The sequence below is a fragment of the Nannospalax galili genome, unplaced genomic scaffold, assembly GCF_000622305.1.
Source record: "Nannospalax galili isolate Female #2095 unplaced genomic scaffold, S.galili_v1.0 scaffold629, whole genome shotgun sequence".
Classification (NCBI taxonomy): Eukaryota; Metazoa; Chordata; class Mammalia; order Rodentia; family Spalacidae; genus Nannospalax; species Nannospalax galili.
Window position 1 is genome coordinate 191851 of NW_008360323.1, and position 25700 is coordinate 217550.

At 41.1% G+C, this 25700-nt stretch overlaps 1 protein-coding gene across 1 annotated transcript in view; it reads left to right on the plus strand.

Moving 5' to 3' along the window:
- Positions 1-22753, plus strand: part of Fsip1 (fibrous sheath interacting protein 1) — a 211742-nt gene extending 188989 nt beyond the window's left edge. The window contains exons 8-9 of the mRNA XM_029559762.1: positions 17070-17577; positions 22545-22753. Of these exons, the coding sequence (XP_029415622.1) occupies positions 17070-17577; positions 22545-22618 (582 nt within the window). The 3' untranslated portion in view covers positions 22619-22753. The remainder of the gene's footprint in view (positions 1-17069; positions 17578-22544) is intronic.
- Positions 22754-25700: the final 2947 nt, after the last annotated feature.

Here is a 25700-nt window from a genome sequence, read left to right on the forward strand (position 1 = left end):
ACTTTCACCTATGGCCTTTCCTGGCCTCTCAGAGTGCCAAGCCTCAGCTGCTCTCTGTGACCCCTTCACGCTTTCAACACCAGAACCATGCAGGAGACTATTACACATTACCAAGTTCTGCTTCCAGCTTGAAATAGAGGTTCGGGTCCTCTCTGTGTGGTGACCCAGAGGACTCCACCACAGTGATGCTGGTCTCTTGTTACTTACAGCTGATTTCTCAGCCCCAGCTGAAATTGTCCCAGTAAAGCATCAGTTGTCCCAGTAAAGCAAAGGTTTTGCTTCAGGTTCTGGTCTCTTAATCACAGCTGATTCTTCAGCCCCAGCTGACCAGAACCCACAGACTCTCAATTCAAAATATCACAGGAACAGCCCCGATAGTCTCCGCTTCCCTTTGAAGCTTCACAAGCCAGGACTTCATTGTCCATAACTCTTTCAGCATAACTTTTCCAAGCTCCACAGCAACAAACTCTGAGCACGCAATGGCTTTTCCAGCTCAAAGTTCCAAACACTTCCACAGTCCTCCCAAAAAAACACCAAGGTCAGGTCTGTCACAGCAATACCCCACTCCTGGTACCAATTTCTGTTCTAGTTTGTTCTTCATTGCTGTGATGAAATACTCTGACCAATACCAACTTGGGTGACCTGGAGAACAGGCCATGGAGGAATGCTGCTTATTGGCTTGCTCTCCTGGCCCCTGCTCAGCCTGCTTTCTTATGCAACACAGGCCCACATGCCCATGGGTGGCACCACCCACAGTGGGCTGGGCCCTCTCACATCACTCATCAAGAAGATGCCCCTCAGACATGGCCATAGGCCAGTCCAATAGAGGCAATTCCCCGATTGAGGCTCCCTCAACCCAGGTGTGTCAAGTTGACGCTAAAGCTATCCAGCACAGGGGCTTAACCCAAGACCTCAGGCATGGTAGGCAAGTACTCTGTTACTGAACTATAGCCCCAGCCCTGAATTTAAATTTTTTTTACATATATGAATGTAATGTCTGCATGTATGTAAGTGCACGTATGTTGTGTAGTGCTGGTGGAGGCCAGAAGAAGGTTTCTGATCCCTTGGAACTGGAGTTATGGACAGTTGTTAGCTGCCATGTGGTGATGGGATTTGAACTCAGGTTTTTCACAAGAACAGCCAGTGCTCTTAACTGCTAAGCCATCTCTCCAGCCCTGAATTTAACAGTTTTATTAAGTAAACTACATGTAAAGATTTTTATCTCTGGGGTCTGGGGAAATGATTTGATATGAATCTCTTTCTCTGTTTCTTCAGCCAAGGCGTGTTAGCGTATTCAATTAGATGATCTTTTCATCCCCATGTTAAGCATCCGTTGTGCTTGTCTGCCTTTGAACAGTCCTTATTCCATCCTGAGTGACCCTGCACCCGTGTAGTTCAGGGGCTGGAGCTCATCTTGACCATCATTGGAAATCAAAAGAGAAACCATTAATATGACATGACTGGAAAATGTTTGCATAAAGGTGGAAACCCTGCTCTGTTTATTTGAAGTACATCTTTACTAATAAAGAACTTTTGAGAACGCCTTTGCCCTGTGAATACTTATGAAAGGAGGTGGTTTTCTGCCATGTTTGTGAGGCTTTCTGTATAAATACACATGTAGATGTCCATAATTAAACCCAACCACAATCAAAAATGGAATAGTATTTGACTGTTTCCATGGCAGACCAAATTAACCTCTATGTCTGACTTGTAGTGAGTATCACAGTGAGAGGCCCATGACTCTGGCATTTTAACTCCACCCACCCCCCCCCGAGATTTTTCTGAATCAGAACATTTTCCCTGAGTTGGCATGAGTTCCTGGGAGTATCCTTGTTAATATCACCTGTACTATGAATGGTAACATGGAGAGTACCAGACATACCTGTCCCTTCAACCATATTGTCTGTCTTTTGGTCCTTGCTGGAACCCCAAATTCTCCATTTTGGGGAATTCTTCAGGAGTTAAAACATTGTTCTTTGGTTTGCCCAGTCATAAGCAAACTTTATTGATTATTATTGATAACTGATTAAACCACTACCTTCCAAGGCCATGAAAGTTCCAAAGCAGGTTGCAGACAGAACAGGCCTCAGAAGAAAGGAAGAGTTCGAGGGTTTGGCTGGGCCATGTCCTGAGAATACTGGTCAGTAAAGGCTCAGACCAAGACCACTGTATTTATGGAGTGTCACTGAAGCAGGTGGAAGAGCTCCCAACGAAGGCATCATGGGGGCCAGTGAGATGATGGCTCAGCAGGTAAAGGTGTTTACTGTTAAGCCTTATTCAATCCCTGGGACTTACATGCTGGAAGGAAAGAACCACAGGTTGTCCTCTGACCTCCATACATGCATGTGTATAAATACACATAGTAACAAATTTAAGAAGGCATCAAAGTCCACAAACGTTCACCAGGTATCCATCTTGTGTTGAGGTCCTGGCAGAAATGTGGACACAGAGATAAGGAGGACTAGTTTTTTTCCTGAAGTACTTGACATCCATCAGTAAGGTAGATGCAGAGGGTGCCATGATGGGATGGTGGGACCTGGAGCTCCAGTTCAAGGGATGCAGAGGGTCATTCCCTGAAAAGGGCCTCTTGTTCACACACTGGCCTCAGGTTTTGGAGATGAAGAGGGCTTTCACTGTAGGCCACTGTCTGAAGCTTGGCAGTATGCTGCTTTCACAGTGCTCCCCTGGGAGTGGAACTCAATGAACTCTACTGACATCCATGGGAAGGCAGTGGTGAGACTGTGAAGACTCTGGCTGCATTGTGTATTAGTTCTGGGCATTGGGTGAAGGTATTTAATTTCTCTGAGACTTAATTTTCTTATCTTCTCAATGTGGAAAATGATTTCCTGATTCCTACTCGGGGAAGAAGGGGAGTTCGAGGGGGTCATGTATGTCAGCATTCTTGGACGGCTAATCATCCAGGGGTATCAGCCCTGTCTACTCCAGCCTCAACCTGTCCTGACCCCAGTACAACTGGCCAATGACATGGCCTTGTCTGGACATTTGCTTGATAAAAGCCCTGATGATGGGAGGGAAATGGAAATATTTATCCACACTGCATGTGAAAGGGAAAGGGAGCATCCAGCATATCACTTATGAAAGAATAAGCATCAAGCTATGTAGATCTTTCTGAATTTGTGTCCAGTTCACCAAGTGGCTCTTTGGGGTTGATATCTAGAGCATTTGGCTTCCAGGGTTTGGATAACAGCACAGCTTGGAACGTGCTATTCACAGTATCTCATGCTTCTCGGCAGCATCACAATCTCACTTTGAGACTGGCAAATGTAAAAGGACAGTTGACTGAGCAGCGATATTAATGGGAGCATCATGTTTATGTTGGGCTTTGTGTGCTGTACAGAATGCATGTGGTAATTAGATGCTTCAGATACATGTCTAGACAGGGCAGAGCTGCTAGAGGACTTGCTCAACCCTGGGAAATGCTACAGGTCACTTATTTGTGACCAGAAATGGCTTTTCTTGAACAACAAATTCAGCGTGAGGTTAGACGTATGGCTCGAGGTTTCTAACCAGCAGGAAAAATAAGAGCTGATGAAATTTGACAGGACCAACAGTTTGTCGAACTGGACTAGGACTGACTCTGCCTGGGGTGGCATTATTTGATGTGCTGAAAGGGCTGGATGCCTTCCAAATAGTTTTCTGCCATCTGGCTGTGGGCCTGGATTCCCTTCCTAGAATCATGGCTTTGGGTTAGTCATTCTGATTCAAAATGTGAGTTCCTTTCTTGAAAGAGTTACGCATGGAATCAGATTTCAGAGTATCAAGGACTGTAACAAGGAAGCACATTTTAGGACAGGTAGGGTTTGAGGTGAGCCAGTCAGGGATGCTTTAAAGGTTTGGATAGTCTTTGAAAAATCTCCTGATGCCTTAGGGACAGAATAGGAAAAGCAGAGGGATAGTGGGCGAGGGGACTGTGGAAAGCTGTGTACATGAAGCAAGGGACAATCCCCATCACCTATACCCTTGTGCATCACAATATTCACATAAAAATCCATTGCTACCAGGTATGGTGGCACACTGTGCTGGATAGCTTTAGTGGCAACTTGATACACCTGGGCTGAGGGAGCCTTAATTGGGGAATTGCCTCCATAGGACTGGCCTGTGGTCATATCTGTGGGGCATCTTCTTGATTGTTGAGTGATGTGGGAGGGCCCAGCCCACTGTGGGTGGTGCCATCCCTGGGCAGGTGGGCCTGTGTTGCATAAGAAAGCAAGCTGAGTATGGGTCAGGAGAGCAAGCCAGTAAGCAGTGTTTCTCCATGGCCTGTGCTCCAACTCCTGCCTCTGTGTTCCTGCCCTGAGTTCCTACCTTGGGCTCCCTGATGAATTGTGACCTGGGAGATGTAAGCCAAATAAACCCTTTCCTCCCCCAAGTTGGCATTGGTCAGAGTATTTTGTCACAGCAATGAAGAAACAAACTAGGATATACACGCTTGTCTTTGATCCCAGCACTTGGGAGGCAGAAGCAGGCAGATTTTTAAGTTCAAGGCCAGCCTGGTCTGATTAGGGAGTTCCAGGCCTGCTAGGGGTACATAGACAGCCCCTGTCTCAAAACCCAAAAAGCCAACTAACAAACAAAACAAAAATAGAAAAATTCATTGCTTATTTTGAGCAAAGATAAAATTATCAAGAAACCAGCCATTTTCTGATTACTTTCTGGTTATTCTAGTACTTTCTAGTACTGAAGATTTAGTTCGCCCCACAGTAAGGCGGTAGAGTCACATTCTGCCTTTGCCCTTATGTTGGCTCTCTCCCAGCATCCAATGGCATCTGAGGCTCCTAACTCCTGAAATCCATTAGGATATATTATAATCCGCTCATTAGAACCTGTTGTGAGATGATCTGTAAAGCTCCATGTCTGGTATCCCAGAGAGACACTCAGGGCTAAGGGCCAGTCTAGTGCAAACTTCATCCTGTAACTGCTGAGAAAGCTCACCTAGCAGATGCTGCTGCAAGCTTCAGAGAAGCTGCATGCTCCTGTCCTGGCACTGGCTGAAATTCCACTTGCTCTATACCAGGCTTACAGCTAGCACGCACCAATCGTGTTTCTAGCTCAGAAGGAATTGTTACTTGGTAATGTTTCTCACAACTAGCTCTTGGGAGCTGCTAGATGCTAGTATTTTATTTGACAGTTAGAAGTTTGAGGCATTAGGAGGTTATGTAATTTGCTCAATATCAAATAACCGAGGAAGGAGAGGACTAAGGTTTAAACTTCAAAATGTGAGCTGCCTGCTAGTCTATGATGCTGCTAAAGGTACTTCCTGTCCCTCTGGGAAGGAAACAATCATTTTTAACAAAATGTATAAGCCTAAGGAACATTTCACCTAGGGTGTGTTCCCACATGCCTGCAGGGATATACATAGTATGGAAAACGGCATGGAGAAAGGATACTGGAGACATATCTAAGATGTGGAGGATTGTACATGTTTGCACGCCTTGCCTAGTCTTGTTTCATTCCTCAGTGGCTGTCAGGGTCTGCCTTTGCTTAAATCCCATCAGCTCTAGTTTTCACTCTGCCCAGAGAGTGAAAGCAGACTGCCAGTCTCTGCAGTGGACAGACCTTAGTACTGAACAACTCGCTGTGGCCTCTCCTACACCTTGTGCGAGTTATTCTTTTCCTGTTTAGCTGTGACTTTGGCTTTCTTCCCCTGGCTCACTTCAGATTCTCCTTCCAAGTATGCCGCTTCTGGCTACTCTGGGCAAATGTCCTTCCAGGATTTTTTTCTTTGATCCTACCCCCTTGGACCATGCTCTGCCATTCAGGGCTCAGCAATGACAAGAGGAATCGGCTGCTATACTCTGAACCACAAGGATCTGGAAACACCTCCATGCTTGCAGTAGCCTTGATGCTGCTGGCAGTAGCTCTGTGGTCCCTGCATTCAGCCAGAGCTGCCCTGTGAGCCTTGTTGACCACTTTTCAGAGGCTGGGTGGAGTCACTGGCCCTGTGCCCCAGGCCCATCCTGTATAGCTCAGGCTGCCACCCTCAGAGTTTGCCAGGACTTGGAAGTTGTTGCTTCTTGTCTTAGTTGGGAACAGCAGAGCTTGAGGAAATTTTTGTATTACTACTACTTAGTTATTGAAAGCAACAGTGGAGAAACAGAAATGGGGGAAAGGAATGGGGTAAAGAATGAAGAAGAGCAAATCCGAGAGCTGTGTTATTGACCTGGCCAGTGTTGGCTAACAAGCATGACTGACTGATGTGAGTCTTCCGGGGTGCCATAGGACTGACTGCATCTTATGGCAGTCCTTCCTGGGGGAAGAAGGAAAAAGAATTTATTCACTGACCCCTTTCTCCTTTCGCTAGACTTGGCCCCCAGGGGTGTAAGCTCTCCAGCATTAGTTATCTATCTAGAAGTGGCCAGATGACCACCTCACACTCCAGTGCACACTTCAGTAGCAACAGAGAGGCATTGACAAGAGGGATGTGCTATGCCAAAGAGGGGCCATGGCAATGCCATCAAGCAGGGTGCCTACTCATGACAGTGCCAGCAGAAGCCACGATAGATCTGTTCAGCCTGACAGAGGCAAGTTCACAGATCTGGATGGACAAACTTACAACAGGCAACTTGGCTCCTAGACTTGTTGGTCATATGAGAAAACTTCTTGGTTATGTAAGGAAGCACTCAGGCCCTCTCTCCAGTTCCTAGGATTGAACATCACTGAGAGGTTTCTTGTAGGGATGGGGTCCTGGCGAGTGTTGTTTCTGACTGGGGAGGGACATCCAAATAAATAATCTCATCAAAAAAGCCAGAAGAGCCATCCTTGGGGCAGCTATGAGTATGAGTTGATCAGGTATTAGGAACATGTCTCTAGAAAATAGAAGTACTTATAGTCATGAGTCAAGCCTTGTCCAGTCTCTTGACAGGCTATATGAGGCTAGGTACTACTCTCTAGACTATGCCTTGCCTCTTCTTGTTTTGATACTAATAAATGACCTCTTCAGTGCCATTTAGCCTGGGTGTGAGTTGACATCATTTATTTTTTTAACCCTTGTTGGATATGCTCCCCATGACTTGGTCTTGAATGAGTTATCCTGCACGGTGATTCCATACAGCGCACCACCACCTCAGCCTGTTGAAGATCTCAGGAACAGTGTTCTAATAGTACTGCAGCTTTAGTTACAAAGCTTAGAAAATGTCAAGCACAGGATTTCAGGATGTAGAGAGGCAGCCCTTGTGGGCATATAGTAGTTCCTGAGGCTTCTATAATTCTAAATCTATCCAGCTTAACTCACTGCCCTGCTTATGTCCTGATAGACTGAGGTGTGACTTGGATTGCACCTAAGGCCAAGATGTTTGGCTGATGGCCATCTTGACTTCTACCCCCATCATGACCTCCCTTGACCTAACTTATCTCTAAATAGTGAAAATAGACATCATCAGATTTCAAGCATGGATGGCTTTCATCCACACAAATGATGCAAATGAGTCTTACAGCTCACACAAAACAGCAAACCAGCAGTCTTGGGGAATAGTGGGAATTCATTGCTCTAAAGTGACATACTGGATATATTTTCCTGGGATGAGGTATGGGAAGGGCACTTAGTCCCTTGTGACCTTGATAACTACTCACTCTGGAACCCCTTTCTAGTCTCTTTCTGTGAATTTACATGCCCTATGTCCTGGCTGAGCTTGTTTTCCTGGAAATATGGGGTAGGGAGTCAGACTCCCTCCACTGCAGGCTAGAACTCCAGTCTGGCTTTTAGGAAAGGAGGTGATAGACATGTGATAAAATGACCATTCCAGTGACTTGCCCAGAATAAAGGAGATATGACCCAAGTGGAGTTACAGTCTCTACTACTAGGAAACAGAAATCCCTGGCAATCCTCAAATGGTACTTTTCCCACAAAATGAGAAAATTAGAATCCCCTTTTAGCAGCTACCCTACTAGAAATCAAAGTAGAAAAGTTGATCTTGCTCTCCTCTGTGCACATCCACACCTTTCTAACTGTGTCATCAACTAAAACCATGTTCGGAACTAAGACTCCCGCCTCCAGGTTGTAATGCTTCCCAGACTTACATTACATACTGGGGTCCTGTGGGTTGCCTTCCTCTCTCATCCTAGTAGATAGAAACTGAAAACATGGATCCCTGGTGCCATGGAGCCTGTCCAAGCATGAAGGCCACTGGAGAAGAACCATCACATTCTTTACCCAAGAAGTGTACTTGGGGAACTTTGGGTTCTCATCAGACAAACCCATCAAGCAAAGCCTTCCCCATCCAGCTGTTCAGGGTTGATAGGTAGCATTGGGAAACGTGGTGTCAGCTTCTGCAGTCGCGTTGACCTACCAAAAGCATAAAAGTGGGCTTTTGATACCACTGCAACCTGTGCTGCTTCCTTTCAGAGCAGTTTGCCTTGACCTTCATCACACTCGGTAGTGTTCTTTCCTCAGATCCTCCCAACTTCTGACCTGTGGACTGACTCACTTTCCTGTTTATAGCCTTGCCTCATCCCTCACTCACAATGTTTTTCATAGTTTCTCTGGCAATAACCCTTGCTTTCCTTTTGACTAGAGTTCAGATTCTCTTCTGGCCAGACAGCTTCTGACTAGTTTCAGTTAGAAATATGGCAGATCTCTTCTGTCCCAGAGGACCTTTTGTCCCAAATGTGGCCTCCTAGGAGCCGTGTGTCTGTCAGAACCTCCTTTGTGGGACTGGGGAAGCTTCTGTGTAAGAGAGACGGGAAGGGGAGAAGAGTGAGTGGAACAGGGTAAGGACAGAGCCAGGGAAAGGAAGAGTTACCCATCCTCTCTATGAATTCTTCTCAAAACTGGTGCAGATGTTAAAATGAACACTAATTGTTTTATACTCATGCTACTAAGATTAGTTTAATCTTGAAGAGCCAAGAGAAACGATATGAGCTTCATGAGTCAGTGTGAGCCCACTGGGGGCATCTTGACTTTATGTCACTGCTCTGTATTCCAACTGAAATGCCTTTGCTTTTTTAATCACAAGGAATGCTTTCCTCCCTCCCTCCCTCCCTCCCCCTCCCTTCTTCCCTCCCTTCCTTCTTCCCTTCTTCCTTTCTTCCTCTCTTTCTTCCCCTTTCTTCCATCCTTTTCCTTCCTTCCTTCAAATTATGCAAGCCAGTTCTCTTGCCTCAGCCCACTGATTGCTGGGATTATAGTCATGTATCATCACACCTAACTACAAGTATTTTTTTGACAAGAAGTTCTATTTTATGTCTTATTCAGTTGGAAACACCTTGACTGATAATCCTTTATCTGACTATAGGATTTACTAAGTGGCAGGTTCTTTCTGATAGTTTATATATTTCTTAGGAAATCACTCCTACCCATAGCCCTGCCAGAAGCATGGGCTTGGGTGGCATGTTTATACTATGTGATACTCATAATGATTAGACTAGTCCTGGCCCCTTGAACCTGATAAAGTAGATCCATCAACTTGTCAGTGATAAATAAAGATACCATGTTGAAATCATGAGCTAAATGTCAGAGTGTCCATAGTCAGTCATGGGTGGATTGCTAGAATTAAGGTTTATGATACATATTGTATTGGAGATTGTAGGAGAGGAGAAACCATGGTGAACAGAGAGGCTGTAGAAAGGAGGATGCACCAGGAAGTAGTGAGTGAAAAGACCGTGGAGGTCTAGAGAAAGAGCAGTGAAACCTTGACTGTGGTTCCTGGTGGCTTCTCAGTTCCAGGCTCCAAAAAGCCTGTCAAGACTTTGTTTCCTGTTCTTTGTGTCCGTGAAGTGACCTCTCAGATCCTATAACTCTTACCTCATCACCTGTTTTTCTTTCTTCCCTCCTCCTCCTCCCCAGCTCTTGGTCTTTCTTTTTAGATAAGGGTTTATGTTCTTTATAGCCAAAAAGCTTAACTAAAATACACTGCCATGGTTGTGATGGAGAGCTACAAACTTATATCTTGGTAACTAAGCCAAGGGTGGAATGTTTTCTAGTAGCTTGTTTTGGAAAAACTAGTTGTCAGTGAAAACCGTTTACACGTGTGCTCTTGTGGTTAATTATTTAGGGCATTCTGGCTTCCCACCCTTTTCTCCCTTGTGACATGGTACTGGTTTTTATAGGGTAGTTCTTTAGAATTTCTGTTTGGGAAAAAGATACCTGACAACATAAGCTTACATCAAAGACCAAGATTGCTTCTGCTGGCTTGTAATGGTGAATTTTATGGTTGTTTGCACTGCACATGTAATTTTGATTGCTTTGTCAACAGATCCGCTGCCCAAATAATTAAAGATTTTTATGGTTGAGGACACTCTAGATGTGTAGCACAGGAGGGGAGGCAGGGATGGGAGGGAGCTAATCCACAGTCTGCTCCATCACCAGCAATTACAATTTCCTTTTGCATCAAAATTAGCTCTTGTACTAAGCTGGCATTTATCTGGGGTGGAGAAGTGTAAACAGGGGCACCCTGGGAATGGAGCTGTGGCTGAGGTATCTTTTATTTTTCATGAGCTAAAAGAGAGGTCACTAAATTTGCCTAAAGCACAAATTTAGTCTGGGTAAAAAATGCCAAAGTCAAATGAAATTCTTTGCAGGAAAAGGTTTTTCCTTCCTCGTGAGAGTGGATAGAAAAATGAACAGCATTTGGGAAAAAAGATACATGGAGAATGATAGAGAATGCGCTTATAGTGTGTTCCTGACAGGCCCTGGACCCAGACCATCTGCGTTCAAATCACGTCTACTACGGGACAGCTGTAGTAGTTTCATTGCAAAGATGAAAGGAATCAGTGTATGTAATATGCACAGGGCAATGTCTGGCCCAGAGTAATACTTATTAATAAATGCTGGTTGTTAGTATTCTTCAAGACATCAGACTGTGTACCGATAAGATCAATATGATGCCCGAGAACTAACAACATAAGTGCTATGTGCTTTTCCTGATGAATAAAATACCCAGTTATATACTCTATTTTGTGTGCACATTGACTAGCAAAGAATGAAGATTCAAAACAAAGAAACAGCTGAGTTATTTAATACCATAAATCAAATGGACCTAACAGACATATACAGACTATTCCATTGAAACACTGCTAGAACTCCCTCTAAAATATCTATCAGGACACTAAGAAAATCTTAATAAATGTAGAAAAACTGAAATAACTTCCTATAATCTCTCTGTCCCCAGTGGCATAAATCTAGAAATCAACAGCACAAGAAACTGTAGAATACACACAGACTATGGAGATGGAGCAACACATCAATGAGTGGTGAATGGATTTTGAAGAACTCAAGAAGGAAATTAAACGATTCCTAGAATTGAACGAAAATGAAAGCACACACACACCAAAACCTATGGGACTTAGCAAAAGCAGTCCCACCAGAGAACTTCACAGTGCAAGCAGCTACATCAAAAGCCAGAGAGAAATGCTCATTGTGGTTTGGGAAGAATAAGAAAACCGAAAGCCCAAGTCAGTGATTAGGAAGAGATAAGACCAGAGCAGAAATTAATGGAATAGAAATGAAAAAAGGAGAATTCAAGAGTCAATGAAATGAAGAATTGGTTCTTTGAAAAGATAAAATAGGGCTGGAGAGATGGCTCAGCAGTTAAGAACACTGGCTGTTCTTGCAGAAGACCTGGGTTTGAATCCCAGCACCCACCTGGCAGCTAACAACTGTCTGTAACTCCAGTTCCAGGGGATCCGACAGGCATTGCATGACACAGATGCACTTAAGTACATGCAGACAATACACACATACACATAGAATAAAAATAATAAATAAAATAAAAAAGATAACCAAAACAGACAAACTGTTAGCCAAATTAACCAAAAGAAAGAGATGACTCAAACTATTAAATCAGAGGTTAAAGAGGAGGTATTACAGCATATACTAATGAAATTTAGAGTATCATTAGGATACAATTTAAAAACTTACAGTTCACCAAATTAGAAAATCTAAAAGATGAGATAGTCAGATATGTAACAAGCAATGAGACTGAAGTAGTAATAAAACATTTCCCAACTCAAGAATGTCTAGGCCCAAATGAATGTCTCAGCTCTAGATTCAGAGCTGAGTCTACCAGGCTTTTAGAGATGAACTAACATCAACTATTCCTTAAAATAAAAAAGGAAGGAATGCTATTAAGTGCTTTTTCACAAAGCCAGTTATCACCCTGATGTCAAAATCAGATGATGACACAACAGTAAAAATTGAAGGTCAATTTCCCTGATGAACACAAATGCAAATACTCTGTTTTTATCTTTTAAAAAGTTATTTTTATTTTATGTATGTGTTTTGCCTGCATGCATGTAAGTGCACTCATGTCATGCAATCTCCATGGAGGCCAGAAGAGGGCATCAGATCCTCTGGACAGCTGTTAGCTGTCATGTTAGTACTGGCAACTGAACCCAGGTCCTCTGTTAAGAGCAGCCAGTCCTCTTAACCACCAAGGCATCTCTTCAGCCCACCCTCCCCAAATTTTTAATAAAACACTTGCAAACCAAATTCAAGAACACAGAAAAAGTATCATTCACCATGATAATGTTGGTTTCATTTTAGAAATGCAGTCATGGTTCAATATAAGCAAATAAATAAATGTAATAACATAAATAACAGACATCACATGATCATCTCCATAGATGCAGAAATGAGTTTTGACAAAATCCAATGTCACTTCATGATAAAAGCCCCTGAAGAGGCTTGGAATAGAACAAATCTCAAAGAACAAATCTCAAAATAATGAAGCCTGCATATGAAAAACCTATAGTCAACATTATGCAAAATAGGGAAACACATTTCCTCTAAAGTCACAAGACTGGGCTGGATATCCACAGGTACAAAAACAAATCCAGATCCCTATCTCTTTCCTAGCTCAAAATTCAACTCTAAATGACTCAAAGACCATAATGTAAGACCTGAAACTCTGAAACTGTTAGAGGAAAATGTAGGAAAACCACAAGACATTAGCATAGGCAAGGACTTTCTGACCAGGACTCTAGTTGCTCAGGAAATAAGGCCAACAATCAACAAATGGGACCTTGTAAAATCAAACAGCTTCTGTATAGCAAAGGAAACGACAGCGGAGTGAAGAGGCATCCTGCAGAATGGGAGAAAATCTTCATAGCTATGCATCTGACAGAGCACTCATATCCAGAATATTCAGAACTCCAAAAACTGAACAGGAAATCAGACAACCCAGCTAATAAATGGGATAATGAAATGAACAGACAGTTCTCAAAAGATGAAATACAAATGGCCAATAAACATGAGAAAAGTGTTCAACCTCACTAGAAATGCAACTTCAGAGAAATATAAATTAAAATGACATTAGATAAGAATGGCAGGCATTATGAAAACAAGTAACAAGTCCCTGGTGAGGATGTGGACAAAGGGGAACCTTTATACACTGCTGGTGGCAACACGAACTATTGTGGCCTCTTTGGAGGTAAGCATGGAGGTGTCTCAGAAAGACTAAAACTAGATATCGCCTACGGCTCAGCTGTGCTACTCCTGGGTTTTCACTCAAAGGATTCAAGTCAGTATTTCACAGAGATACTTGCACTTCAATATTTATTGCAGCACTATTCACAATAGCTAAATTACGGAAGCAGATTAGGTGTTCAACAACAGAGGAATGGGTAAGAAAAACGTATATAAACACAATGGAGGGTTTATTTTTTAATCCATAAAGAACAAAATGATGTTGTTTGCAGGAAAACGGATGCAACTGGATTGTGTAGTTTTTATATAGATACATGAGATCATGTGTATAGATATGACATATAAAGGTAGACACATACAGTCTAGGGGGACAAAGGAGACCAATGGAAGGATGAGATGTGGACAGGCCGGGAGTTATGGGGGCACATATGCCCAACACACAATATATATTCATGTATGAAAGCTTAAAAAATAAATTAAAAGATGTATAAAAGGGCTGCTAAAGTGGAGATGTTCGGAAAAGATGAGCATGAAGAGAGAGAACAGGCTGCTCTGTGATTTAGAAAAATGAAGCCCACGGTGCACTACATTAAATTTTGTGGACAGGAATGGTAAGAATAACTTGTTTATGAAAGCTTGGGAAATTAGAGCTGGCATGGAAGATGAATTCTTTGAGGTAAATGTTTGAACAGATGGCTCCTTGACTGCTCACACAATGAATGGCTCAGTCACAGCACTCTTGATTCAGAAGCGTCAAGAGCCATCTGGATGAGGCTATGCCTCTTGTCCCTTCCTATTGAGAGTGACTAGGGACAACAACGATAGAGCCCCAGTTTAGTCCAGTTCAGCATCTGTAAACAGTTTCTACTGGTAGTTGATTCTCACCATAGTCGTTTATTGTTTTTTTTTTTTAATGTGCACAAGGGTGTTCTGGAATCAAAAGATGAGAAAAAAGGTCGCATTGAACTTTCTAATCTACACTGCATCTCAGAAACATTGTAATCAAATTACCTTATTTTTTTGTAATTACTATATTTGATTCACTTTTGCCATAATGTTTTGAAACCAAAGAATTTTTATAACAGTTCATGGTATTGTGAAGAAGTAAAATAAAAGTTCTCTTTCTTAAAAAATTGTTTTTATAATTATACCTAGAATACACTCTAATGTCAATAGAGAAGTTTGCTTTTTCATCTACTTTTGTGTGTTTTTATGATTTGGTGGTAGTGGAGACTGAGCCTAGAGCCCTTGTATGTGAAATACATGTTCTACCCCTGTGCTGCGCCTTCATCTCTTTATTTTTATTTGCATACTGGTTGTTTATAAAATGTAATTTTAGAGAAGCTGGTTGAGAATTTCTCCTCAATTTTTCATTTCTCAAACTTTTTGTTTGTCCTACAGTTAACAATTATTTTTTCTTTGCTTAATCCATTTCCATTCCTCTATTTCTATAGAACATTTTGTTTCTCCCAGGGTCTACAACTGGTTCACTCGTCTCTTTGTTTCACTGTCTGGATATCTAGCTGAAAACACCATCAGAATTTCCAAGCTTCTATCCTATCAGTATTGTTTCTGGAAGTGGCCAACATATTTGATTATTCACCATTTCCTCTCTACCTGTTCCTCTAGAGACCTGACTTCCATAATCCTTCATTCTCCTTCTCCAATGTGGGCTAACTTGTTATGTTGTCTGGAAATTTCATAATGATAAGTTTTTGGTGAAGATGACAGAGTGTCTTCTTTCTAAATTCAAGGCAATAATCCTCTTATTGTAAGAAATGTCATATAAGCAAAATTCAAAGGCCTATTTTCAGCACCTGTTGCTATACTAGACTACATTATCTAGTTGACTGGACTTACATAGGAGGGTGAAGGAAATGCTCTGAATATGAGAACTGTACCATGTGCCCCGTTTGCATTGTTAAAATTATTTATTAAAAGTAGGATTTGCTAATGTACAATTCGACTCCTATTTCTTGACATGTACATTAGCCTCAGGTTGAATTGCCTGATTTGTATTCCAAATATCACCAAGAAAAAAAAAAATCCTAGACAATTTCTTCTTATTATCAAACTCTCAGTGGCACTTGCCTTGCCACTGAGTTTTAATACCAGTGTGTCTTAAAATAGTCTTAAATACAGGATATATTTTAAAAACATGATGAAAAACTTGTTTTGCACACTATTTTATTAGCTACCTTAGAAGCAGTCCACAAAAATAGGGAATTAGATACATTTGTTCTAATGATAGCTCCTATTCAGTACTGTACATTTACAAGTATACAAACTGTTTAGTCACTTTATACTCGTGTGTGTGTGTGTGTGTGTGTGTGTGTGTGTGTATGTGTGTGTTACTAGGGACTGCGTTCAGGGCCTTGGACTTGTTAGACAGGCACTCTCCTTATCACTGAGCTACATCCCCAGCCATTTTTAGTGTGTCTTTTCGAAGTATGTCAAGAACATAATTTTTCTTTGTTGAAGTAGAATTACGGCTGTTGCAATTAATGAGTAAGTTTTCTGATGGGGTCTTCTTGTTCTCAGGAGTATTAATTGGTATTTTCCTTGACTTCCTTGAATATGCTGACTTATTAGAACAGGGCATTTTTCCAATGTGTTTCAATATCTTAGTAACTTTTTGAATTTGTTGCAATTTGTTGCTGTTCTCTGAATTCTTGGAGGCCATGGCTTTCTCCTTTCCTTTGTCCTTTCCTTTGGTTCACTTTGCTGTGTTTCCTCAGAATGTCACTGGAAGAAAAATATGTTGATTTTTCATTAATCAAATCTGTTTTTAGGCAATTTCACACATATATGTAATACCAGCTACTCCATAGCTCAGTTGGTGGAGAGCTTGCCTAGCATGCATAAAGGCCTGGTTGTATCACCAGTGCTATGTAAACCAGGTGTGACAGTGTGAGACTGTAAGGGAAGGAAATGCTTTTAAATCCATAAGGTGTTGTTTGAAACACTCAGCCCCAAATAAACTTTATAAGCAGAGACTGAATATGAATGATCAAATCTTTGTCCCAAGATGCACTGCTCCTGGAATGTCACTGGCCTCTGCCAACTGCAAGTCTCAGGATGGGCCCCTCCTTCACTTTTCTTTTTCTGTCTCCTGCAGTGTTGTGTTGTCACTGAGCATTGTAGATAGGAACACACAAGTGATGAATCCCTGGGGGCAGGTGTCATCTGCCCAATTTTTCCCCAGTTACAGAATTGTGTTGTGGCATGGTTCACACTGAGGACTGGGTAGAGACAGAGGAATATTGACTGGAAATTATGGTAGGATTCCTGGCTGTTTATCAAAGAAGTGACAGCCTACTTCTCTGCCTTGTGACCCAAGTCTTTTAAAATTGAAAAATGCTTTTCTAACATCTTCATTTTCAGCTCTGATTACATCTGTGTGTTAAGAGAGTGTTAGTGGTAATTTGATGCAGTAGTTCATTTTTATCAGTGTTATATGACTCCTCATCCAGATTAGTGTGTATGATAGATTCTAAACTCCTTGTGTAGGGCTGCTGAATATTCCCCTGAAGCTTTGGCTACTTCGGAATGAGTTATTTCCTATTTGCCTGTGTTGGGTAAGGGGTTTCCTGACACCTGGAGTCATAGCATATTCCTGTAAGCTTACCTCAAATAAACATGTTTCTTCAGCCAATTGACTATGAAAACTTTTGGTTTGTTTCCTCAGTTAGACTCCACATCACTTCTGTCTGAGGAACAGTTGCAGTGCCTTCTGGATGCATGTATAGGCAAACAAAAATCCACCACTGGGCTTTCTTCTGAAAGGGAAAACAAAGGCATTGAGGATACAGCACCTGAGTACCCCCAGCTTTCCAGACCCATCCACTGTGAATTACTAAGTGAGTCTGAAGCCAAGGTCCAGAAAATAGAGCTAGACAATACAAACATGCTTGAGAATGAGGAATATGGGGTTTCCAAAGGCTATCTTGACAAAGCCTTGGCTGGGCACTGTGTGCCAGAAGCTCCTGGCATTGAAGCGGCGAATGTGAAATGCCTCCAGGTGTCCAAGGAGGAGGCTTTTAATGATACATCAAGCTATTTTATGGCAAAGACTCTTGGCATCGGGAGACTGAAAAGGCCGTCTTTCTTGGATGATCCGATGAATGGTGTCAGTGCAAGCCTCTCCTCAGAGGACCACCAGCCAGAACTCAGCCTTCCAGAGAAACTAACAGCAGGTGAGGCTTAGAGAACACGCATTTTGTGAATAATTCTTAGAAGCATTTAAATATACACATATTGTGCATTAAAGTAGAGGAAGACAAGACTATATATTGTGAGCCTCAGATGCTGTCATTAAGAGCGTGGGAGCCTAAGGACATACACATCAATGTTCTTAGATCAAGGCAAGATTAATACCCTTATGAAATGCATCATTCCTCATGGCAGGTCTGTCATCTAGAAAACAATGTTGATGCCAGAGGAAAAGGGAAAGTAGTCTGAACAGCAATGAATAATTTTAAAAGACTTGCCTAGCATTTCAGCCTCTAAACTTTAATGACAAAAATTTGTTTCAGGGAATTAATTTGTAAAATACCACTCTTCTATGGTCGTTTCTGTCTTCACACTTCCCTTCCCAGCCCACTTCTGTGTTCTCAGCCATGTTTCCGTGGTCCAGTCTTGTATTTACAATAGTACAATGGCACAGAATTCAGATACTATGGGCGGTTTTAGCATAAACAAATATTCAATTACTTATCCATTTCAGAACTCAATGTCATAGTTTGTAAGCCTATTTAAACAGCTTAAACTTTAACCTCTAATGTAGATTACTCTAAAACATACTACCTATCAAATCTGGACTGATTAATCTATTACCTTTAAAGCTTATGATCTATTAGTTTTGAACTAACCCTTCAGTCCCATATTTCTTAAATATATATATATTTAAATTTATTTTTATTTTATGTATGTATAATCCTGTATGTTTGTAAGTGTACCCATGTCATGCAGTGCCTGTGGTGGACAGAAGAGGATGTTAGATTCCCTAGAACTGGAGTTATGGATGGTTGTTACCCGCCATGTGGGTGCTGGGGTGCAAACCTGTCTTCTGCAAGAGCAGCCAGTTCTCTTAAGCACTGAGCCTGAGCCATCTCTCCAGCCCCCTTCAGTGCCATATTTCTATCCGCCTACTGGACAACTTGACAACCTCATCTTTCCCTCTCAACTCACACTTTCCTTCTGTTTCCTCAACTACTTATGCTTAAAATCTGAGTTATCACAGAATCATCTTCTTCCTTTGCTCCCATTTCTAACCTCTTTTGGCTCTGCACTTGTAATCTTCAAGTACTTTGTTCCCTCCGGCAGTGTCCCTTGTACCCTGTCTTCTTTTCTTTCTGTCCCCGACTGTTGACCACCCCTACTTTTTTCAGAGTATACCTCTGATAACCACATTTCCCATGAGCGTTGATGGCTGGACACTGTATGTTGAATGAGTTCTAAATTCTTTTACTTGCTGTTTAAGGCCTCCACAGTCTGCCCCAAAGTTTTCCTCTTAGTTTCTGATTAGTCACCTAAATGTGATTCTGATTATAGCTAGTTTAGACTCAGGATTGCTGGTGCTTTCCTACACCTCTGTTTTTTAGGCCTTTTTTTCCAGGAAGTGTTCAAGGTTCCATCAATGGAAGGCAGCTGTGCACACCATTGTACCACCAAAACTGTGCTCCTTCAATAGAAATTGAACTCCAGTCCTCTCTTACCACCCTTGTTAACATTTTCTTTCTCCTCTGATTATGTTAGCTCTTTGTTGAATCACTTTACACATACTGCCTTGATTTTTTTTCTGTACACATGGACCTTCTCTTCCTTAAAAATCATATAACCTTTCAAAGAACAGAATACCGTAAATAATGCTGCAATGAACATGGAAGTGCAGCTATGCATGTGACATATTGACTCCCCCCTCCCCGTGTGTGTGTGTGTGTGTGTGTGTGTGTGTGTGTGTGTGTGTGTGTGTAAGTGCCAGAGGTCAACCTTGAGCATCATTCCTCAGGACCTTGTTCTTTCAAACAAGGTCACTCACTGGGACCTGGAACTTGCCAGTTAGGCTACGTTGCTGGCCAGCAAGCTTGTCTCCATCTCTGCAGACTCTGGATTGCAAATGTGAGCCACTGCATCTGGCTTTTTATACAGGTGCTGGGAATCAAACCTGGGTTTTGGTGTTTACATGGTAAGCATTTTGCTGACTAAGTCATCTTCTCAGCCTCCCAAAGTAGGATTTCTGGGTAATATAAGTAGTCCTATTTTTAGTTTTTTGAGGACTCTCTAACAGTTTTCTGTAATGAATGTACTAGTTTATATCCCCTAAACAGTGTCCAAGTCTCTGTCATGCTCTGCCTTCTCACCATTACTCACTAGTTTTGTTTTTTAAGTAAGAGCTGTTTTATAAGAAGTGACATCTCATTTTGTTTTGACTTGCATTTCCCTAATCATAGTGGTGCTGAACATTTTTTCATTTTCTTGACCATTTGAATGTATTCTTTTGAGAAATAGCTGTTTGGGTCCATTGTCCATTTTATAAATTGGGTTTTTCCTTGCTGTTGAGCTACTTGGGCTTCTTATATGTTTGGATATTAGCCTCTTATTAGATGTTTGCTTTTCACATATTTTCTTATGCTTCATTTGTTCACTGCTTCCTTTGCTGTGCAGAAGCTTTTCCCTATTTGTTTCTGCTTTTGTTACCTATGCTTTCTGTGGTCATAATAAAAATAAAAGCATTGCACACACCAATGTTATATTAGTTACCTTTCAGTTGCTTTGATAAAATATCTGACAAAAGTAATTTAAGAGAGGAAGGATTAGTTTTGGTTTACAGTTCCAGGGTACAGTCCATCATGGCACAGAAGTCATGCAACAGGGGCTGGAAGTGGCTGGTCGCACTCCATTCACAGCCAGGGATCAAAGAAGGATAAATGCTGGAGCTCAGCTTGCTCTCTCCTTTTAATTCAGTATAGGATGGCAGTCCCGAAATGGTGCCACCTACATACAGTTAAGGTGGGTCTACCTCAAATGACCTAATCTAGATGATGTTTCACAAGCATACCCAAAGGATTGCTTCCTAGGTGATTCTAGATCCTGTGAACCTGGCAATCAATATTTAATCATCACAAATATATTGTTTCAAAAATTATATTTAAATATTTAATTCATTGAGTTTATTTTGTAGATGGTATAAAATCAGAATGAAATTTCATTTTTCTGCATGTAGCTATCTAGTTTTCCCAACACAATTTATTGAAGAAATTCTCCTTTTCTGTTGTGTGTTCTTAATTACTTTCACAAAAATCAGTTGAGAGTAAATTCATTTGCTTTTATCCTGTTGGAGTTTCTTTCCTGTCCATTGACTGATATGTCTGTTTTTATGCTAGTACAATGCTATTTTAATTGCAATTATTTTATATTTTGAAATTAGGGCACTGTGATACTTCTAACTTTTTTCTTTTTCCTCAATGATATTTTGGCTTTTTAAGGTGTTTCGTAGTTGCATAAGAATATAGGGACTGTTTTGAAAAATGTCTCTGGAATTTTGACAGATTGCATAGATTCTTTAGATCACTTTGGGTCATGTGGACATTTAAGAATATCAGTACTTTCGTTTGTTTTCTGTCAAGGTTTTACACTATAGCCCAGACTGGCCTCAAACTCACTATTACAGACTGGCCTCGAAATTATGGCAATCCCCCTGCCTGAGCCTCAAGAGTTCTGGGATTAGAGGCATGAGCCCCTATATTTGGTCAATATTAATATTATTAACCCGCAAACAGAAAGTATTTTTAAATTTATTTGTGCTTTTTTAGTTTTTGTTTCTCCATGAGCCATGTCAATGTATCCACGCTTTGCTAAATTTCATGGGGGCCAAATTTCCCCCAGGTGAGGACCACTGATCTAGGAACTAAAATGAGTAGGTCACCATCACTGCTTTGAGGCTCTCCTCAGTCTACTGATGAAGACAAGCACTCAAAAAAGAAGGGCAAGTATAACAGCTTCAGGACAAAACATGAGTGACTTTACAGAAATAATGAATGCCTGGGACATGGGAAGTGCCATTTAAGGTGAGCCTCCAAGAGTGAATGGGCATTCGTGGGGTGGGCCTTTGACCCCTGCGTAGAGGGACTTGTGCCTACAAGCGTGCAATTTTATTACTCTTCATGGCTTGTGTATGACATTGTGGTCCATTTCTGGTCTGTTCTAGCTCCCTCTACATCCTGTTTAATATTTCTTTTCCATTTTGTGACTGTATCACTATGTTTCCCTACTTTGTGTCTCTATGAATTTGCCTACTCTGAATATTTTCTAAAGTGGAATCAGAATACACATTCTTTTGTGAGTAACTTTTTACACATGGTATAGTGCTTTCAAGATTTATCCATGTTGTAGGACCTATCTGTAATCCATTCTTTTTTATTTTTGAGAACATTCCTTTTATGAACTGGCCCATTTTATTTATACATTAGTTGATGAACATTTGGACCATCTCAAATTCTTAGCCATTACATACAATGCTGATATAAATATCTGTGTGCAAGTTTTTGTTAGGCATATGTTTTCATTTCTCTTGGACATATACCTAGGATTGGAATAGCCAGGTCTATCGTAACGTTTTGAAGAACTGAAAGGCCGTATTGCAGAGCTACTGCACTGTTTAGCATTCCACAATTTGATACTGTTTTTTCATTGTCTTCTTTCATTTGATTCCATTCTTGATTCTCCCTTTCTGCTAACCTTTGCACAGAAGGTAGAACAATGTGTTCTGTTAGTGATATGATTTCTTTCTCTCTTTTAAGCGACAAGCAGCAATTATCTCTCATGAACATTACACTTAACATTTACTTTTGGCTTCAACCTACTCACCAGAAAGTCAGCAGAAAGCAAAAAGGAAAATTTGACGTCTATCCCTAAATCCAGAATCATTTACCTCTCAAAACCCTAAAAGTTCTCTGAGCCATAGCCTCAGTGAAGGTAGACATCTTATTCTTCTTGTGGGCTTTATCTGCAGGTTGTGGTGACTATTCAATATATATATTTAAAGAGGGATGTGATCGTTATAGTGTATGACAAAAGGGTTAATTCTTACTAGACTGGCTTATTTTTCTTAATTGTGTACATGTTTCTGATTGTGTAATCACTGTGGCTATTTTATCTGCAGATGAACAGGAGTCTGGAGATGGAATGGAAGAGTGTGAAGAATCCAAACCAGGACTTGCTAGGGTTTGCTCCTGAGAAAGTTGGAATTACATTTTCCCCTGAATTCTTTGTATTCAGTGAATGCATCCTAGAGACTATTCTGCAAATAATGATTTTAACATGAATCCCATCTTTGCTGATTGCGTTTCTCTGATATTTTTGAAAATTAGGGTGTGATGTTCAATGGCTTTTTTTCAGTGAAATTCCTGGAAAATGTTTACAAATGTATTGTTGATCTTACAATATCAGGGATAATTATAAAACCCAACATTGTAACATCTGCATGTTGTATTAAATTAGTGGAGTGGGATGATTGCTTTCATATATATATATATATATATATATATATATATATACACACACCACACACACACACACACACACACACACACACACACACACATATTGAGCCAGGGGCCTTGTGCATTCTACTGCTGAGCTCTATCTTCAGCCCTCTCTATTTGATTTTATGGGTTTCAACGTCATCATCATTCAGATAGATTGTGGTCACCATAGGTTTTTGCTCTGCCTCTGCTTTTCCTTCTTCTTGCCTGTCTAATTTCTCCTAATAAGTTCAACTTGACACAGGAATAAATGAACTTACTCAGCAAAGCAATGCCAGCAGAGCCTGAACTCTCTGGGCAGTGATGGTATTCCCCTTAAGTTGGAGTTTGGTGGATTATTTATCACTCTCCGTTTGTTGTATTCTTCTGGAGCTTGAGCATTTGAGCATGCAGCAAGTAAAGATGAACCACATTGAAATAGTTTGTAGTACAACTTTAAGAGAAGTTTTTCTAGTTATAAGTCAGTAACCTGGTTTTATGGGAAATTTTTTGGTCAATGTCCATGAGATAGATTGGTATTATAACTGAAAGTCTAGTATATTTCTAATTCAAAAATTGCCTGGCTATGCATGAATACAATTATTTGGAGTGATGTGTATGAAACATTGCTCATTTTTGCTACCACACATTTGTTTTCTGTCCCTGGATCACATAAACTATTGCTTATAGATTTTTTTGACTTCTTAAAATAAAGAATTCTATACCTACTGTTTTTAGAGGCATCCACTGGCAATTTATCTCATCCGACTCCGTTTCAGTTTACTGTATGTTCATTTCTGTTGTTTTTGTTTTCGAGGTACAGGGAATTGAACCCAGGGCCTTCCACATACTAGGCAAGCACTCTTCCACCGAGCTATAACCCCAGCCCACTGCTTGTCCACATAACATAGCAGCAGCTTGCACTGATGCCAGCATACTACAGTGTCTTTTATTTCGATGCCTGTGTTTGCCTGTGAGATGCCAGCAAAAGTTAAAAATCATGATTTTAGAATCTCCCAGGATGATCTGTGGCACTCCTGGTGTTGAAGGGCTTGAGTGGGAACAGTCGGAGGATAGAAGTGACATGGTGGGAATCTAGAGTGGATGGAGAGGTGTTCCCATTGCCTTAGCAGCCTTTTAGAGTTCAAGCTTTCTACATCTGTGCTTTCTTTGTATTTGAGATGTATGAAAGAGGGGTAGGAAGACAGAGACAGAGACACAGAAGAGGGGAGAGAAGAGAGAAAGGTAGAGAGAAACACAAAGAGAAATTGAGAAACCGTTTCTAGGTGTGCACTGCACAGGGCTATGACCTTACAGAGCGCTTCTGTAAATGGCATTTGGGGCATCATGAGCCTTGCTATTGTTTTATATACAATATACATATATTTTACTTTATTTTGAGGTTCCTTCTAAGCTGGAGTGCTTTTCCCAGAACAAGAATAAAAATTATAGAACAGAAAGGGCTAATTCACTTACAGAATGAATTTGGAGGCTCACAGTATGTTTTCCTACATTATGACTCTTTAAGAAAACAGCCAGCAGCACCTGAGTTGTAAATTCTCCAGGAGCCCAGTTTACTGCCCTTCGGTCTAACTGTCCCGGAACACATGACAATAAACTCCTATAAGAGGTGAGATCTATCACCTTGATGATGTCATTTTCATTTTTAACAAGCCCTTTATTCTGGCATAACATGCTGACTTGAAGGTCAGTCTCAGCGAATGGAACATGCCTGGCCTAAGTAAGAGTTCCTTGGCCACGTTTTATGTCTCCATCAGTTCTGCTTCAAAATTTTACTAAAAATGAATGAGAATTTTCTCCCAGGAGTTCACATTGAATAATCTGAAAGAATGATGTCACATTTCAAATAATTATTGCTTTCCAATCATTTTCCCCCAGGGCCTTCTGGCTCTTACTGCTTCACCCTGAGTCTGTAAAGTGATTGGGCAATTTACATTTGCATGCCATTGTGCCATCCAGATAGGTGAGTTTAAAACAACTGAAGGAAGTCAACAAGGGAGGAAGTCTCCATGAACTTGGCCAATCTTTCTAGTCTTTCACAGACCTGCAAGCTAGGCCTTCCACCTGACAGAATTTCTTCTTTGATAGGTTTCTTAGAAACTAGAAATTAATTGGTATTTCATATTCATGATTAACCAATCCAAGACTCAAATTCTGTTACAGGATGGTCTTCACAAAACAATTTCACACATATACATTCCTTCCAAAATATGTATTTTTCGAAGATTTGGTTTTAATTCTATGTCTGTGTTTGTGTGTGGGTCTGTGCATGTGAGAGCAGGTACTGTATTCTTCTGGAGAGGCAGGAAGGGGGCATTGGCTCCCCAGGGGCTGGAGTTACAAGCAGCAATTGTGAGCTGCTGTCATGGGTTTTGGGAACTGAACTAGGGTCTTCTGCAGGAGCGTAAGTGCTTGGAACTGCTGAACCATCTCTCCAGTCCCAAATTTTGCATTTCTTTAGTCTTTTTTTTTTTTTTTTTTTTTTTTTAAAAAAAAAAAAAAAAAAAAAAAAAAAAAGAGGACAAGTGTCATGTTAAGCACAGAGCTTAAGTTCCCAGGACAGCTATTCTCTCTCCATGAGCTTCTGTGGCCGTGATCTTGCTGCCCACCCAAGTGCCAGTCACTCAGAACTAAAGAATAAGCTGTGAGCCTTACATGTGCTCCACATCTGTCCTGGCCATTGTTCTTCTCATTCTCTTTAGAAATGGAACCGGACTTTGAGAAGGATTCAGCACATGACACCTCACATGAATAAAATATAAAATTGTGTTCTT